This window comes from Rhincodon typus, chromosome 7 (genome assembly GCF_021869965.1).
Source record: "Rhincodon typus isolate 14 chromosome 7, sRhiTyp1.1, whole genome shotgun sequence".
NCBI classification, from domain to species: Eukaryota; Metazoa; Chordata; class Chondrichthyes; order Orectolobiformes; family Rhincodontidae; genus Rhincodon; species Rhincodon typus.
The window spans coordinates 28,629,498-28,644,516 of NC_063338.1; the positions used below are offsets into that span (position 1 = coordinate 28,629,498).

Sequence of the window (15,019 nt, forward strand, 5' to 3'; positions counted from 1 at the left end):
AGTCCCCCACCATGGCGAAAAAAACATTGTCCATGCCCCTCATGATTTTATAAACCTCTATAAAGGTCAGCCCTCAGCCTCCGACGCTCCAGGGAAAACAGCCCCAGCCTATTCAGCCTCTCCCTATAGCTCAAGCCCTCCAACCCTGGAAACATCCTTGTAAATCTTTTCTGAACCCTTTCAAGTTTCACAACATCCCTTCTACAGCAGGGAGACCAAAATTGCACGCAGTATTCCAGTAGTGGCCTAACCAATGTCCTGTACAGTTGCAACATGACCTCCCACCTCCTATACTCAATGCACTGACCAATGAAGGCAAGCACACCAAATGCCTTCTTCACTATCCTATCTACCTGTGACTCCACTTTCAAGGAACTATAAACCTGCACTCCAAGGTCTCTTTGTTCAGCAACACTCCCCAGGACCTTACATTAAGTGTGTAAGTCCTGCCCTGATTTACCTTTCCAAAATGCAGCACCTCACGTTTATCGAAATTAAACTCCATCTGCCACTGCTTGGCCTATTGGCCCATCTGATCAAGATCCCGTTGTACTCTAAGGTAACCTTCTTTGTTATACACTACATCTCCAATTTTGGCGTCATCTACAAACTTACTAACAATACCTCCAATGTTAACATCCAAATCATTTATATAAAATGACAGAAAGCACTGGACATAGCACTGATCCTCGTGGCACACCGCTGATCAGAGGCCTCCAGTCTGAAAAGCAACCCTCCACACCACCACCCTCTGTCTTTAACTTCAAGCCAATTCTGTTTTCAAATAGCTACTTCTCCCTGTATTCCATGTGATCTAACCTTGCTAGTCAGTCTACCATGAGGAACCTTGTAGAACACCTTACTGAAGTCCATACAAATCACATCTACGACACTGCCCTCATCAATCCTCTTTGTTACTTCGTCAAAAATCCCAAGTTCGTGACACACAATTTTCCATGCACAAAGCCATGTTGACTATTCCTAATCAGTTCTTGCCTTTCCAAGTACATGTAAATCCTGTTCCTCAGGATTCCCTCCAACAACTTACCCACCACCAACATCAGGCTCACTGGTCTATAGTTCCCTGGCTATTCCTTACCACCTTTCTCAAATACTGGTTATCTGACTCAGTAAAGCTACTTCTCTGAGTACAATAGATGGAAAGGAATATGCACAAGGAAAGCACTAATTCATCATTTTTTTTTCATTCACTCATGCCTTACCTCCAAAGTTTTATCATATTGCTTGCTGGACAGGTACAATTCAGCTGCCATGTTAACATCCTCAGCAGAAACCAGGTTCTGATGTTTGCTGAGAGCCTCTTCCATCACACCAATGGCTGATGTAATATCATTGGTCTCATAATAGCTTCTGAAAAGGAATACATTTTATGGTTTTATTTACAAATCATAAACCTAGCTCCTTTAGGATTGCAGTCAAACATTTCCTTCAACTCCAGTGAGAAAGATGTGGAAAGAGATTCTGATAGGGTCAAGATTCAGACTCATTTAAATCACAATGAAATGCATTCCTAGCACTAACCTGCAAGTTTGTGATAAGACTAAGTACATGTTATTGCTAGAAATCTTCTTCTAAATTGCTTCTTCCCAGCCTAATACAGGAAAGCTAGATTTAGGTCGGGAGCTGACAGACATGCCAGACTCAAAAATCAACTAAAGCAAGGATTAGAGGCCAGATTCTAAGCAGAGTGTGAAATCTAACAGGGTAAGTGCAGGCTTAGTCACAAGGCAATAGAGAAGAAACAGTTGACAGGAAAAGAATGTACATGATTAACAAAAGGGGATGAGATTAACATCATGCAGGAAACAGAGGAAGGATGGGAGGATAACGACTGAAGGGCCAGTAAAAGAATCAACAGCATGAAGAAAATAAGCAGTAGGAAGAAATTAGACGGTAATAGACGTCATCTGGTGATGGGGAGAGATGTGTGGACCAACGTTAAAGAGGCCAGGAAGTCAGATACCGCAGGATAAAAAAAGACAATACAGGGAGACAGTGGATGGCTTTAGGCTCTTGGATAGGCTAAACTATAGGATCTGAGGGTGCAAAGAGGCAGAACAAAAGAGGAGGACTCATAAATCAGAAGGACAAAAGTGCAATGTCATAGGTACATCAGCACCTCTAAGTTCTCCTTTGTGAACAAGGTCAGAAATCAAATTACACCAGGTTATAGTCCAACAGGTTTATTTGAAGATACAAACTTTTGGAGCGTGGCCCCTTCATCAGATGAAGTGAGAAAGAAGCACACAGAACTTATAAGTAAAAGATCAAAGGGTCACACAACTGATGAGGATGCGTGACACTTTGATCTTTTACTTATAAATTCTGTGTTTTGTGTGCTTGTTTCTCACTTCACCTGACAAAGGGGCTACACTCTGAACGCTTGCGTCTTCAAATAAACCTGTTGAATATAACCTGGTGTCATGAGATTTCTGACCTTGTCCACCCCAGTCCAACGCCAGCACCTTCACTCCTTTGTGAACTTCACTCATGAGCTGAAAACAAGTGTTATATAAAACTATACACATTCTCCTGCGTCCCCGTTCTACGAAGGTAGGTACTCAAACAAGATGATTTTCTTCTACGTTGATTTAGAAAAGCAACACAAAAATGGGTAAACTGAAAATTAATTTTTTGACATTGATTTGTTAAGATAAAAAGCTTCATAATGTTGTTCCTTAAATTAAGGGATACAGCTATCTAGAAGGACATGCTCCTCTATGAAGCATGCCTGTACTTCTCTATACAATATAGAAATTTATAATTCATAAGCAAGTAGACTTTGTGTGGTTGAACATAAAAGTATATTTTAATCAGCATATATGAAACATGTTCTCTCTAATACATAAGTTGATACACAAATGGTTTTATTTTTGTCCAACAAGTGGCAGTAACCTCACGAAAGATACGTTACCAATAGATCACAGTTACGTAACTTCAGTTTAATTGTTAATTACGTTCAGTTCAATCATTATGTAGAAAGGAATTAAGTGAATGCTGCTGCCTAGGCAGCACCTACACTAAGATCAGAAACGCAATACCAGACTCACAATGTCACTGACACATAACTACCCACTGAAATGGCCTAGCAAGCCACTCAGTTCAAGGGTAATCACAGATAGGCAACAAATGGTGACAGTAACACTCATATTGCATGAAAGAATAAAGAATCTGTGCTGCATACAAACAAATGGTGTGTTATTTTACATAAGGATCTTTTAAGTGATTTTTTTTTAAAAAGTATTGAAAGCAAAAATCTAAAAGTGAATTTCACACTGTCAGAAATACACTTACTTTTTCACATTCTCATGTAGTTTTGGTGAATGCATAAAATGGAGAAAACAGCTCATCACCACTTTCTGCTGGACAATCAGGGATGGGAAAAAAATCTTTGCCCAGCCAGCGACACCACATCCCAAGGATTGAATAAAGCAAATCAGCTGACACAATGTTTAAGCATTTATTAATCCAAGTATAAATTGTTTAGGCAGGTAGATCAGTGTGTTTTTGAGGAAAGAAAGTAAACAACAGTTGGTCTGTGAAAACTTACTTTGCCATATCTCTGGCCAACTGCATAAAATGCTCCCCATCAGTAGGCGGCAGAATGTTCAGGATGCGCCTATATCCATCCATAGCTAGTTTGTGTTCACCCAGCTGTTCATAGAGACTGCAACGTTCCCACAGGTACCGTACGTTTGTTGTGTCATATTTTATGGCTACATTTTAAAAACAAATCAGCTTTGTGTATAATAAATAATTTTTATAATTCAAGATTACACATTACAAGCACACTCCTTATGTCCACACAACTTCAATTCGTGGATTATCAATAATTAGGAATTGTGTGATAAGTTTTTAGCTTAATTTTATTCCATGTATTTTTTCCCACTTAAGTTGTCCAATAATTTTTCCAAAAGTTTAAAGAGATAAACAGACAAATGAAATATTGTAGGACTTTATGAATTCACTACAAATACTTTTGGTCAATTCCAGCAGAAATTAACTGCATTGTTTTGATGGCTGAATGGCCTACTTGTGCTCCTACAGCTTACGCTTGTCTCCATCTTTAGATTACTGTTGTATACCAACCATCCTATCATGCAACAGAGAAAAGAACTGCTAATTTTCAAGCAATTCCAGTTTCAAAAAGACAGGTTGGTAGAAGTATAAAAATGGTCAAATACAGTGCAGCAATAATTCTGCTTTCAATACGGACTAGGCCAGGATTTTCTACATTTAATAAAGCCAAATACTTCAGAAGACCTAGGATCAGAAGTCTGATTGACATTAACATTTGATTGATATCGAAAGCTAGGGTCAAAGCCAGCACCCAAAAGTAACTTGAACAAGTTGTCGGTCTGAGAAATTGCACAAGGGTTCTGGAGATGCAGCTTTCACTAAAACAACAAACAAGCAGTAAAGGTTCATCACTGACATCGGAGGTCTCAGCTGTGTAGAGGTTACATTGATTTAGAAAAATATCACTGCCTGAAACTACAGAAGAGGCCAACCTTTGGTTTTTGAGCCTGATCAGGTGAGTGTTTGATTTTTAAGACTTATAAAACTTCAATTTTTTTTTAATCTTTAATAGTGAGTAAGGTGAGGGCATTGACGTTAATACTGTGATCTGTCTCTTGATTGACTTTTAATATTAAGGATTGTTTATTAAGTTATTGTATTATTAAGTTATCACAGAGCAGTGTTTTTGAGCAGTAAGACGCTGCATTTTGATTAAAGTGTGATGTGTTTATTTTTAGGTAATTTCTGGGTCTGTAGATTGTTAAAGAGGCAGAAATGGTTTTTAGTAGGGTGATGTGCTCTTCCTGTCAGATGTGGGAGATCAGGGAGAATTTGAATGTTCCTGGAAACTATGTCTGAAGGAAATGTGTTTGGTTGCAAATCCTAACTGACTGCATGGATCGTTTGGAGCAGCAGTTAGAGGCAATGAGAAATTTACAAGAGCAAGGGGGTGTGATGAGTGGCATGTTTCAGGAAGGTGGAGACACCGCAGATACAGTCAGATAGATGGTTGACTGCTAGGAATGGTAGGAGAGGTAACCAGGTAGTGCAAGAGTCTCCTGTGTTATTCCCATCTCAAAAGGGTATGCCATGTTGGATACTGTAGGGGTTGATGAACTTTCAGGGGAATATTGCTCTGACAGCCAGGATTCTAGTACCATGATTGGCTCTACTGGAATGGAGGGCATGTCAGGTTCCAAACAATCAATTGTAATAGGGGACACTTTTGTCTGGGACACAGACAGATGTTTCTGCAGTCATCAGTGAGACATTAGTATGGTGTGTTGCCTCCCTGATGCCAGAGTCAAGGATCTCTCAGAGAGGGTGCAGAATATTCTGAGAGGGAAGAGTGATCAGCAGGAGGTTATTGTGCATGTTGGTACCAATGACATAAGGAAAGGGATGAGGTTCTGCAGAGAGAATGTAGGAAACCAGGCAGGAGGTTAAAAAGTAGGTCCTCAAGGGTTGTAATATCTGGACTACTACTGATGCCACAAGCTAGTGAAAGTAGGAAAAGGAGGACAGAGCAGAAGAATGTGTGGCTGAGGAGCTGGTGCAGGGAGCCAAGGATTCACATTTATAGACCATTGGGATCTCTTCAGGGGTAGAAATGACCTGTATAAGAAAGGCTGGTTCAACCTAAATTGGAAGGAGATCAATATCCTTGTGGGGAAATTTGCTAATTTTACTCGGGAGGCTTTAAACAGGGTGGGGGGTTGGTGGAGTGTTGGGGGGTGCAGGGACCAAAGCAATGTGAGAAAGAGAAAAGACTGAGGCTGGTAAAGTAGATAAGAGGAGCAAGTCTAATAGTAAAGGCAGGCAACCGCTTGGTAGAGAACATGGTAAGACTGATAAATTAAACTGCATTTACTTCAATGCCAGACAGGAAAAGCTGATGAACTTAAGGCATAGTTGGGAACATGGGACAGGGATATCATAGCTATTACAGAAACGTGGCTCAGGGATGGACAGGACTGGCAACTTAATGTTCTGGGGTATAGGTGCTATTAGGAAGGATAAAAAAGGAGGCAAGAGAGGAGGGGAAATGGCGTTTTTGGTTTGGGAGAACATTGCGGTTATACTTGGAGGGATATTCCTGGGAGATCTGTTGAAGTTATATGAGGGGGAACTTAAAAATAAGAAAGGGAGGATCATCTTGTTGTGGTTGTATTTCAGGCCTCCCAATAGTCAGCGGGAAATTGAGAAGCAAACGTATCAAGAAATCTTAGATATCTGTAAGAAAAATAGGGTTGTAACGATAGAAGACTTTAACTTTTCAAACATAGATTGGGACTGTCGTAGGGTTAAGGGCTCGGATGGGGAGGAATTTGTTAAGTGTGTACAAGAACATTTGCTTATCCAAAATGTAGATATACCTACTAGAGAAGGAGCCATACTTGACCTTCTGTTGGGAAATAAAGTAGGGCAAGTGACTGAGGTGTCAGTGAGGGAGCATTTTGGTGCAAGTGATCAGAATTCTTTCAGTTTTAAAATAATTATGGAAAAGGACAGAACTGATCAAAAAGTTAAAGTTCTAAACTGCAGTAAGGCCAATTTTGATGGTATTAGACAGGAACTTACAAAAGTTGACAGGGGAGGCTATTCGCAGGTAAAGGAAAGGTGGGGAAGTGGGAGGCCTTTAAAAATGAGATGAGAGTTCAAAGACAGTATGTTCCTGTTAGTGTGAAGGGCAAGGCTGGTAGGTGTAGGGAATGCTGGATGGCTAGAGAAATTGAGGCTCTGGTCAAGAAAAAGGAGGCATTCATCAGGTATAGACAACTGGGATCAAGTGAATCCCTAAGGAAAATCCAAGGAGAATCTATAAATACATTAAGAGTAAAAGAGTATCTAGGGATAAAATGGGTCCCCTTAAATATCAACATGGCCATCCACATGTGGAACCACAGGAGATGGGTGAGATACTAAACGAGTATTTTGCATCAGTATTTACTGTAGAGAAGGACATGGAAGCTAGAGAACTTGGGGAAATAAACAGTGACATATTGAAAAGTATCCAAATGACCGAAGAGGAGGTGCAGGAGGTCTTAAAACGCACAAAGGTAGATAAATGTCAGGGGCCTGATCGGGTATTTCCCAGAACTCTGTGGGAAGCAAAGGAAGTGCTTACTGGACCCCTTGCTGAGATATTTGTGTTATTGATAGCCACGGGTTAGGTGCCATAAGATTGAAGATTGGCTAACGTGGTGCCATTATTTAAGCAAGGCTGTAAGGAAAAGTTGGGGAACTATAGATCGGTGAGCCTGACGTTAGTGGTGGATAAGTTATTGAAGGGCATTCTGAGGGACTGCATTTACATGCACTTGGAAAGGCAAGGACTGCTTAGGGATAATCAGCATGGCTTTGTGTGTGGGAAATCATGTCTTACTAACTGGATGGAGTTTCTTGAAGAGGTGACCATTAAGTTTGATGAAGGCAGAGAGGTATATGTTGTCTATATGGACTTAAGTAAATCATACGACAAGGTTCCACATGGTAGACTGGGTAATAAGGTTAGATCCCATGGGATCCAGGGGAGCAAGCCAATTGGACATAAAATTGGCTTGAAGGTAGAAGACAGAGAGTGGTGGTAGAGGGATGTTTTTCAGACTGGAGGACTGTGATCAGTAGTGTGCCAGGATCAGTGCTGGGTCCACTGATTTTTGTCATTTATTGGGATTTTGATTTGACCAAAATAGGTGGTATGGTGGACAGTGAAGAAGATTATCTCAGAGTATGGCAGGACCTTGATCAGATGGGCCAATGGGCCAAGGAGAGGCAGATGGAGTTTAATTTAGATAAATGTGAGGTGTTGCATTTTGCTAAGATAAACCAGAGCAGGACTTGTACAGTAAATGATAGGGCCCTGGGGAGTGTTGCTGAACAAAGAAACCTGGGGGTGCAGGTGCATATTTCCTTGAAAGTAGAGTTGCAGGTAGACAGATTGGTGAAGAACGCGTTTGGCATGCTTGCCTTCATTCGTCATAACATTGAACCTAGGAGGTGGGATGCCATGTTGTGGTTATACGGGACATTGGTAAGAATGGTTATATGAATAGGTAAGTTTTAGATTGGGTTTCAGTCAGATTGTGATATCTGGTTGGTGCAGACAAGTTGGATTGAAGGGACAGTTTCTGTGCTGTATGAGTCTATGACTCTAGTTAAGCACATTAACATAAAAAATCTCATTTTTGAATATCCAAAATGATTACATTTTTATAACAATGGAATATTAAAGACAAAGTACTAGTTTGAATGCTGAAAATTTAGCTAACTGTACACAGTCAGCTACCGTGAAACTGTAAAACTCCTAAGCATTTTTCAACTGCAGTAATAGACATTGCATTTTACTCTACTAGCTATAACAATTGGAACCTCAGGAGGTTGAATGAAATTATCTACTTGACACTTTTAGCTGAAGAGAAATTCACATGCATCAATGTCAACTCCTACAGTCACTTGTTGAGCTTCGTGTGGTTGAAGATGAGCATATTCCTTCCCTAAGCCTTGTCCATGTCCTGGGATAAGGGATAGTTCAAGACCCTCCAACTACAGCCCTAAGGAGGGGGCTGCTGTGCTCAGCCCAGGACCTGAGGGGCGTACAGATCTGTGATTTCTGTCCTGCCTCCACAAATTGGTTGCCTGGTTGTCCATCACTAATCACAACTATAAGTGGTACAGCCACAAAGTTTTGCTCTGATCTGTTGACTGGTGCTACTCTTAACTCTACCCACGTCATAATGCCTTTGTTACCTAGCAGCCTGTGGAGTAACTACGCTGAGCCAGCGCTTCACTTTATGAACTGCCAGGTAAGATTCTGGCACTAATTTGGGACTAAAACCAAATTAAAACCTGTGACACCCATTCAAGTTAGAGTTTCTATCTAAGGGATGAATTTACAGTACCTTTTGAATAACAGAAAATAGCTTGTTTGATATTGTCTTGCTCAAGGGACATTTCAGCCAATTTCACCCACTCCTCTGGGTCACTTGGATTCAGATGAGCTGCAATTAGTCCAAACTGCAGTGATTTCTCCATATCTCCTTGATCTTCATAAATCATCGCAAGAGTGGAAAAGGGCTCATAGGCAAGAGGAGCTAGACAAAACAAAAAGTTATGAATTGTGTATCAAAAGTGAGAATGTTTTGATTAATACATGGAATTATTTCACTGTCTGTACTAAGTGGCTTATGCAGCAAACTGTTCACAATATCACAAAACGTCTTACATTCCTACTGTTTACATGAGAAAAAATGTAATCAATCTCAATGCAAATTATATTTGAAAGACCATAATAAAATAATCAGTATAGGTAACATAGACAAGAAGCGTAGGGCTGACGGATGAATGGGTCTTGGTTAAGATAGGTTACAGGCTGCAACGTTTTGGATCAGCTCTTGCACATATTGTTTAGAAAATAATAAGTTGCTCAGGACTGCATTCGAATAGTCAGGTCTAATTTTAACAAAGGCATGGATGAAGGCTTCAGTAGTCGACACAATGAACAAGAAGAAAAGTTGGTGGTGTTATGGAGGTTGAAGTGAACAGACTTAGAGTTACGGCAGATGTGGTGAGAAGCTCACTCTGGTATCAAATACATCAGCAAGGTTGTGAAAACTCTGGGTCATGCTAAACCTATTGCCTCATAGTAAAAGGGAGATGTATGGGCAGTAGTAGCAAGTGCTTGAGAAACTCAGCTCACTGAGTTTTGAATGGACTTCTCAAATGTTAATTCTGATCTCTCTCTCTCTGCGCACCTTCTCTGCAGCTGTAACACTGTATTTTGCATTCTGTTCTGTGACTCTAATGCACTTTGTATGGTATGATCTGCCTGTAGAGCATGCAAAACGGCACTTTTCACTGTATCTCCATACAAGTGACAACAATAAATCAGTTAATCAATATTAACTCTGTTTCTCTCTCCACAGAAGCTGCCAGACCTGCTGAGTTTCTCCACCACCTTCTATTTTTATTTCCAATCTCCAGCATCAACAGTACTTTGCTTTTAAGAAAAAGCAAGAACTGCTGCAGTTATACAGACCTTTGACATGAGTGCAGTTGTGCAGTTTTGGTCTCCACATTTAAAGAAAGTATAAGCTTACCTCAGAGGTGGTACTGTGGTACTGCAAAAGTTCACAACGAGATGTTCATAGGATGAAAGAGTTGTCTTAGAATAAGAGACTGACTAAATTGAAGTTACATTCTCTGAAGTTTAGAGAAATTATTGGTGATCTCATTCAAACATACAAGATTCCAAATGGGATTGACAGGATAGCGAATGACAGCATGTTTCCCCTGGCAGGGAAACCTATCACGGGGGATGAGGATGGCTGAAGACAAAAAGATCTGAAAATTTATGACCAAAGACAAAAATGTATGTTTTTTTTTGCGATAAGGAATCCAGTTGTGAATTCTGAGCTAAATCTTAAATTTTCTTCACTAAGTGTCAGTTTCACCAAGTTACACGGATGGTTGCTCCCAATGTCGAGATAGATCTCAACCAACTTCTCATACAATTCTGCCACATTTCCCAACATAACCCACATCATTCATGTCGCTATAAGATTCCACTCTCGGAGGAGCAGCGAGAAGTTGAGGTAGGGAACCTGTGGTTACAGGAAGTGAAGCCTTGGAGAAACAGAGTCTGTGATTGAACAGGAGCAGTTCTGTCTCTCCAGCGTTCACCGCTCCTTCAATCAAAGTTTAAATTTCAGTTCATGCTGTCACTGGTTGATAGCTGAACTGCAATTCTGTTACACTCCCTGTATTGCACTGGGATCAAAAGTCAGAACACACAGATGGCAGATTTCTGAGATTCCAATTTCAGAAAACTACTAAATAGTGGAAATTACCATGAGTGAATAGAAAAGGAAATTCTGAATTAATGCTTGTATATATTTTTCAAAGCGACTTCAATGAGTTTGGAGAGCTATAATTTTGCAGACGAAGGTTTGACCTTCAAACAGTGTATAAACCAAGAACTTTTGTACCTTGTCTAATGATTTCCATACACATCATCACAGCTTCTTCTCGGTCTCCTCGTGCAAACCTAATATTAGCTTCTCCCATGAGACCTCTCAAAGCTTTAGGGAGTTTACTCCGAGGACGCCTCTCCTAAAACATTTGAGGTGATGAGGGGGGAGAGAAAAATGAAAAGATTAAAGTTAAATTCCCAAGTCTTCAAAGGTAACATATCAACAAATTGAAGCTTCTACATTCTACTTATAGTTGTAACCTTTCAGCAATTTGAACATATATGGAGTCAAAGGTACAAACAGACTTTAAACACAGTCACCTCTTCACAAACCATACATTAAGAAGAATGTGGTTCACCTGCTTATCTCCTCTGAAAATACAAAAAACAAGATTTATATATTTATAACCCTCAAGCCTCCTTCTCAATAGATGCTAATCCAATCCCTAGCTAAAACGCTGAATGCCCAGGAATCAATTGTCTTCCCTGGGAGTCAATTTCCTGGGAGTTAAATATTTGCTTACTTTAAGCATATTTCTTTTAAAATAAAACATTTGTTGCTAACTTATGCCATTGCACATTGTGTACCCATCCTCCCTCATTTTGGTGGAGTAAAAAGGTTTTAGAAAAAACATGATAACAGACTTGAAAATAATTAGAGACAAATATGTTTGAAGTAAACAAATATTGTCTTGAGCTAATTTAAGTACCGTGGTCTCTAGAAAATTAATGCTTCCCTTGAGTTTGTGATTTTAATTTTAATGGAGCGGTGACACCTTTTGAGGATCCTAATGAATTCTACTAATTCTGCTTCAGTGTGAGATCCATATACCCAATACATCAACACAAATACAGCAGTTAATGTTATTACTTGAGAGCACAACGCAGTAAAAGAATTATTAAGAATGCAAAAGAAGCCCCTGAAAATCAAAATGAAGCCCTTGAGAAAATCCCAAGAGAAGCCGTTGAAAAAAGTTATTTTGACCCCTCCTCTACACCATAGTCCAGAACTGGCCTCACCGTATTGAGAATTTATTATAAATAATCTGACATTCAATAATTTTTTTGTAATGACCCAAAGATTTTGAAGTTCCTATTTTTGCTGGAATCCAAAACTCTACAAATGATGGGGCAATTTTACCAAGAAAGATCCTTAAGCAGTAATTCAAGGAACAATTTCAGATTATTGTTAAAAGTTTAGAAATTTCAAAATTTGAATGAAAGTTTCAAATCATATTATAGTATCTACTGTGTTTAAGAGTGTATTGTACATTTTTATACTCATTAGCATTATTAAACGGTCTGAAAATACTTTTTGCACTCAATTAATTTCAACGTAGCATCTTCTTTGTGCTGAGTGTTGCAATTTGCTCACCCTCTGCATTTTCTTATGTTCCCGGTGTAGCTCCATTTCCAAGGCAAAAATTTCTCCAGCAGAGAGCTGTTCACTTTGTTCCTGTTCCTCATCATCATCATCATCATCACTTACATGATCACCAAACATTGAAGCAAAAACCCTATGGACAGACTTGCTAACACCATCAGAGGTTTCCTCTGCAGAATAAATAATCGATAATTTTGTATTCATGCTTGTTTAAAAGAAGTGAAACATTCACAACTAAAGTTGAGATAAAAACAAAACAGTTAACAATTCACTTTCTATTTTATGAAATCCATCAGATTTTCAGCCTTTACATGTTTTAGGAAATGGAGTCTTTTCATTCCTTGTCATCTTCCAGTACCAGAGTTAATTAGGGATCACAAAATCATTCAAAGAAGAGTCATATTGGATTTGAAACATTAACTCTATTTTTCACTCTCCAAGAACGCTGCCAGATCTTTTTGAGTCTCCTGCATGGTCTGCCTTATGTTGTAAAATCATCTGCCATTTTGTAGTGGTAACACTATCCTAATTTACAAATGTTCCTTTTGATGCCTCCCCTGCAGCTAGAACAGACAGAAAAACCATAAATACTGGCTTAGGATAACCTTTTCCAACAGGCTGACACTTCATAACAACTGGATATTTAACAATAAAAACAGGAGTTACTGTCAAATATTTGTTACCAATGCATTATTACAAACTGCAAACAAAATCCATTTAACACAGCTGTGTGCAGTTTGTAAACTGATACAAGTATAGAACAAAACAACAGAATCCCAGACAGTGTGGAAAATAGTCCATTCGGCCTATCAAGTTCACACCAACCATCCAAAAAGCATCCCACCCAGACCCATCCTATTCCTGTAACCCTGAATTCCCCATAGCTAATCCACTCAGCCTGCACGTCCCTGGATGTATGTTTTCTTCAATTATGATGTGGAGGTGCCGGTGTTGGACTGGGGTGGACAACGTCAAAAGTCACTCAACACCAGGTTATAGTCCAACAGGTTTATTTAAAATCACAAGCTTTCGAAGCGCTGCCCCTTCATCAAGTGAACTGAAGAAAAGCATACAAGCACAGAATTTATAGACAGAGAGATCAATGGGCAGAGAGATCAAAAGATCATACAAATGCTGTGAGTGGAGCATCCACAAGCTGAATAATAAGTCTCTGCAGGTGATCAAAAGTTTCGGACAGTGTGAGTAAAGTGTCAACAGCTGAGTAGTAAGTGAAGGGGATGACCTATAATCCAATTATTTGAGACAGAAAAAGAATTACAAAAAAATTAAAGTAAGGTGATGCTGGAGACAAACCAAATGTCTGGAACAACATGATAGGTATAAGAGTCACATGCCGAGTGTCTAACCAAATTAACAAGTAATCCAAAACTGTACAAACTAATTAAGGCAGAGAGATCATAACAAGTTATGAAGGTGATGGTGTTAAAACAAGACAATAAAGGAAGATTTTACAAACACAGAACAGTATGGTGCGGTTACATATAGCACGACATGAACCCAGGATCATGGTTGAGGCCGTTTTCATGGGTATAGAACTTGGCTCTCAGTTTCTGCTCAATAATTCTACATTGTGTATCTCGAAGGCCGCCTTGGAGGACGCTATGACAACAAATGAATGGACACCGCGCAACAATCGCCAGACAAGAACGTTCCCTCCCAGTCGGGAACACTTCATCGGTCAAGGACACCGCGCAACAATCGCCAGACAAGAACGTTCCCTCCCAGTCGGGAACACTTCATCGGTCAAGGACATTCAGCCTCCGATCTTCAGTTAAGCATCCCCCAAGGTGGCCTTTGAGATACACAACAACTCAGAATTGCTGAGCAGAAACTGAGAGCCAAGTTCTATAGCCATGAAGATGACCTCAACCATGATCTTGAGTTCATGTCGCGCTACATGTAACCACACCATACTGTTCCGTATTTGTAAAATCTTTACTGTCTACTTTAACACCATCACCTTGATAAATTGTTACGATCTCTCTACCTTAATTAGTTTGTACAGTTTTGGATTACTTGTTACTTTGGTTAGACACTCAGCATGTGACTCTTATACCTATCGTGTTGTTCTAGCCATTTGGTTTGTCTCCAGCACCATCTTATTTTTAAAATTTTTGTAATTATCTCTCTGCCTCTATTAACTCGATTATAGGTCATCCCCTTCACTTACTACTTAGCTGTTGACACTTTATTCACACCATCTGACACTTTCGATCACCTGCAGAGACTTATTCAGTCTATTGACACTCCACTCACAGCATTTGTATGACCTTTTAATCTCTCTGCCCATTGATCTCTCTGTCTATAAATTCTGCATCTATATGCTTTTTTTCACTTCACCTGACAAAGGGGCAGCGCTTTGAAAGCTTGCAATTTCAAATAAACCTGTTGGACTATAACCTGGTGTTGTGTGACTTCTGACCTTATTTAATTGTGACTTCCGATTTCTAGAAGTAATACAGGTTCTGCCACTAAATATTTGCATCTTTCCCTCTCTGATAGAACAGCTTACAGGTGTTATGTTCCCAGGTACAAAGGAAACAAATATATCTAACAAAAAAAAAATTCTGCCAGATGTTTCTACACCAAAATAACATTTTCAA

The 15,019-nt window shown here is 39.6% G+C and overlaps 1 protein-coding gene across 1 annotated transcript in view; it reads right to left on the reverse strand.

Annotated features, from left to right (window-relative positions):
* Positions 1-12,651, reverse strand: part of LOC109924503 (general transcription factor 3C polypeptide 3-like) — a 14,649-nt gene extending 1,998 nt beyond the window's left edge. Inside the window, exons 1-5 of the mRNA XM_048598728.1 lie at positions 12,387-12,651; positions 11,028-11,151; positions 8,943-9,134; positions 3,572-3,737; positions 1,224-1,371 (exon numbers count right to left, since the gene is read on the reverse strand). Coding sequence (XP_048454685.1) covers positions 1,224-1,371; positions 3,572-3,737; positions 8,943-9,134; positions 11,028-11,151; positions 12,387-12,599 — 843 coding nt within the window. The 5' untranslated portion in view covers positions 12,600-12,651. The remainder of the gene's footprint in view (positions 1-1,223; positions 1,372-3,571; positions 3,738-8,942; positions 9,135-11,027; positions 11,152-12,386) is intronic.
* Between the last annotated feature and the right edge of the window lie 2,368 nt (positions 12,652-15,019).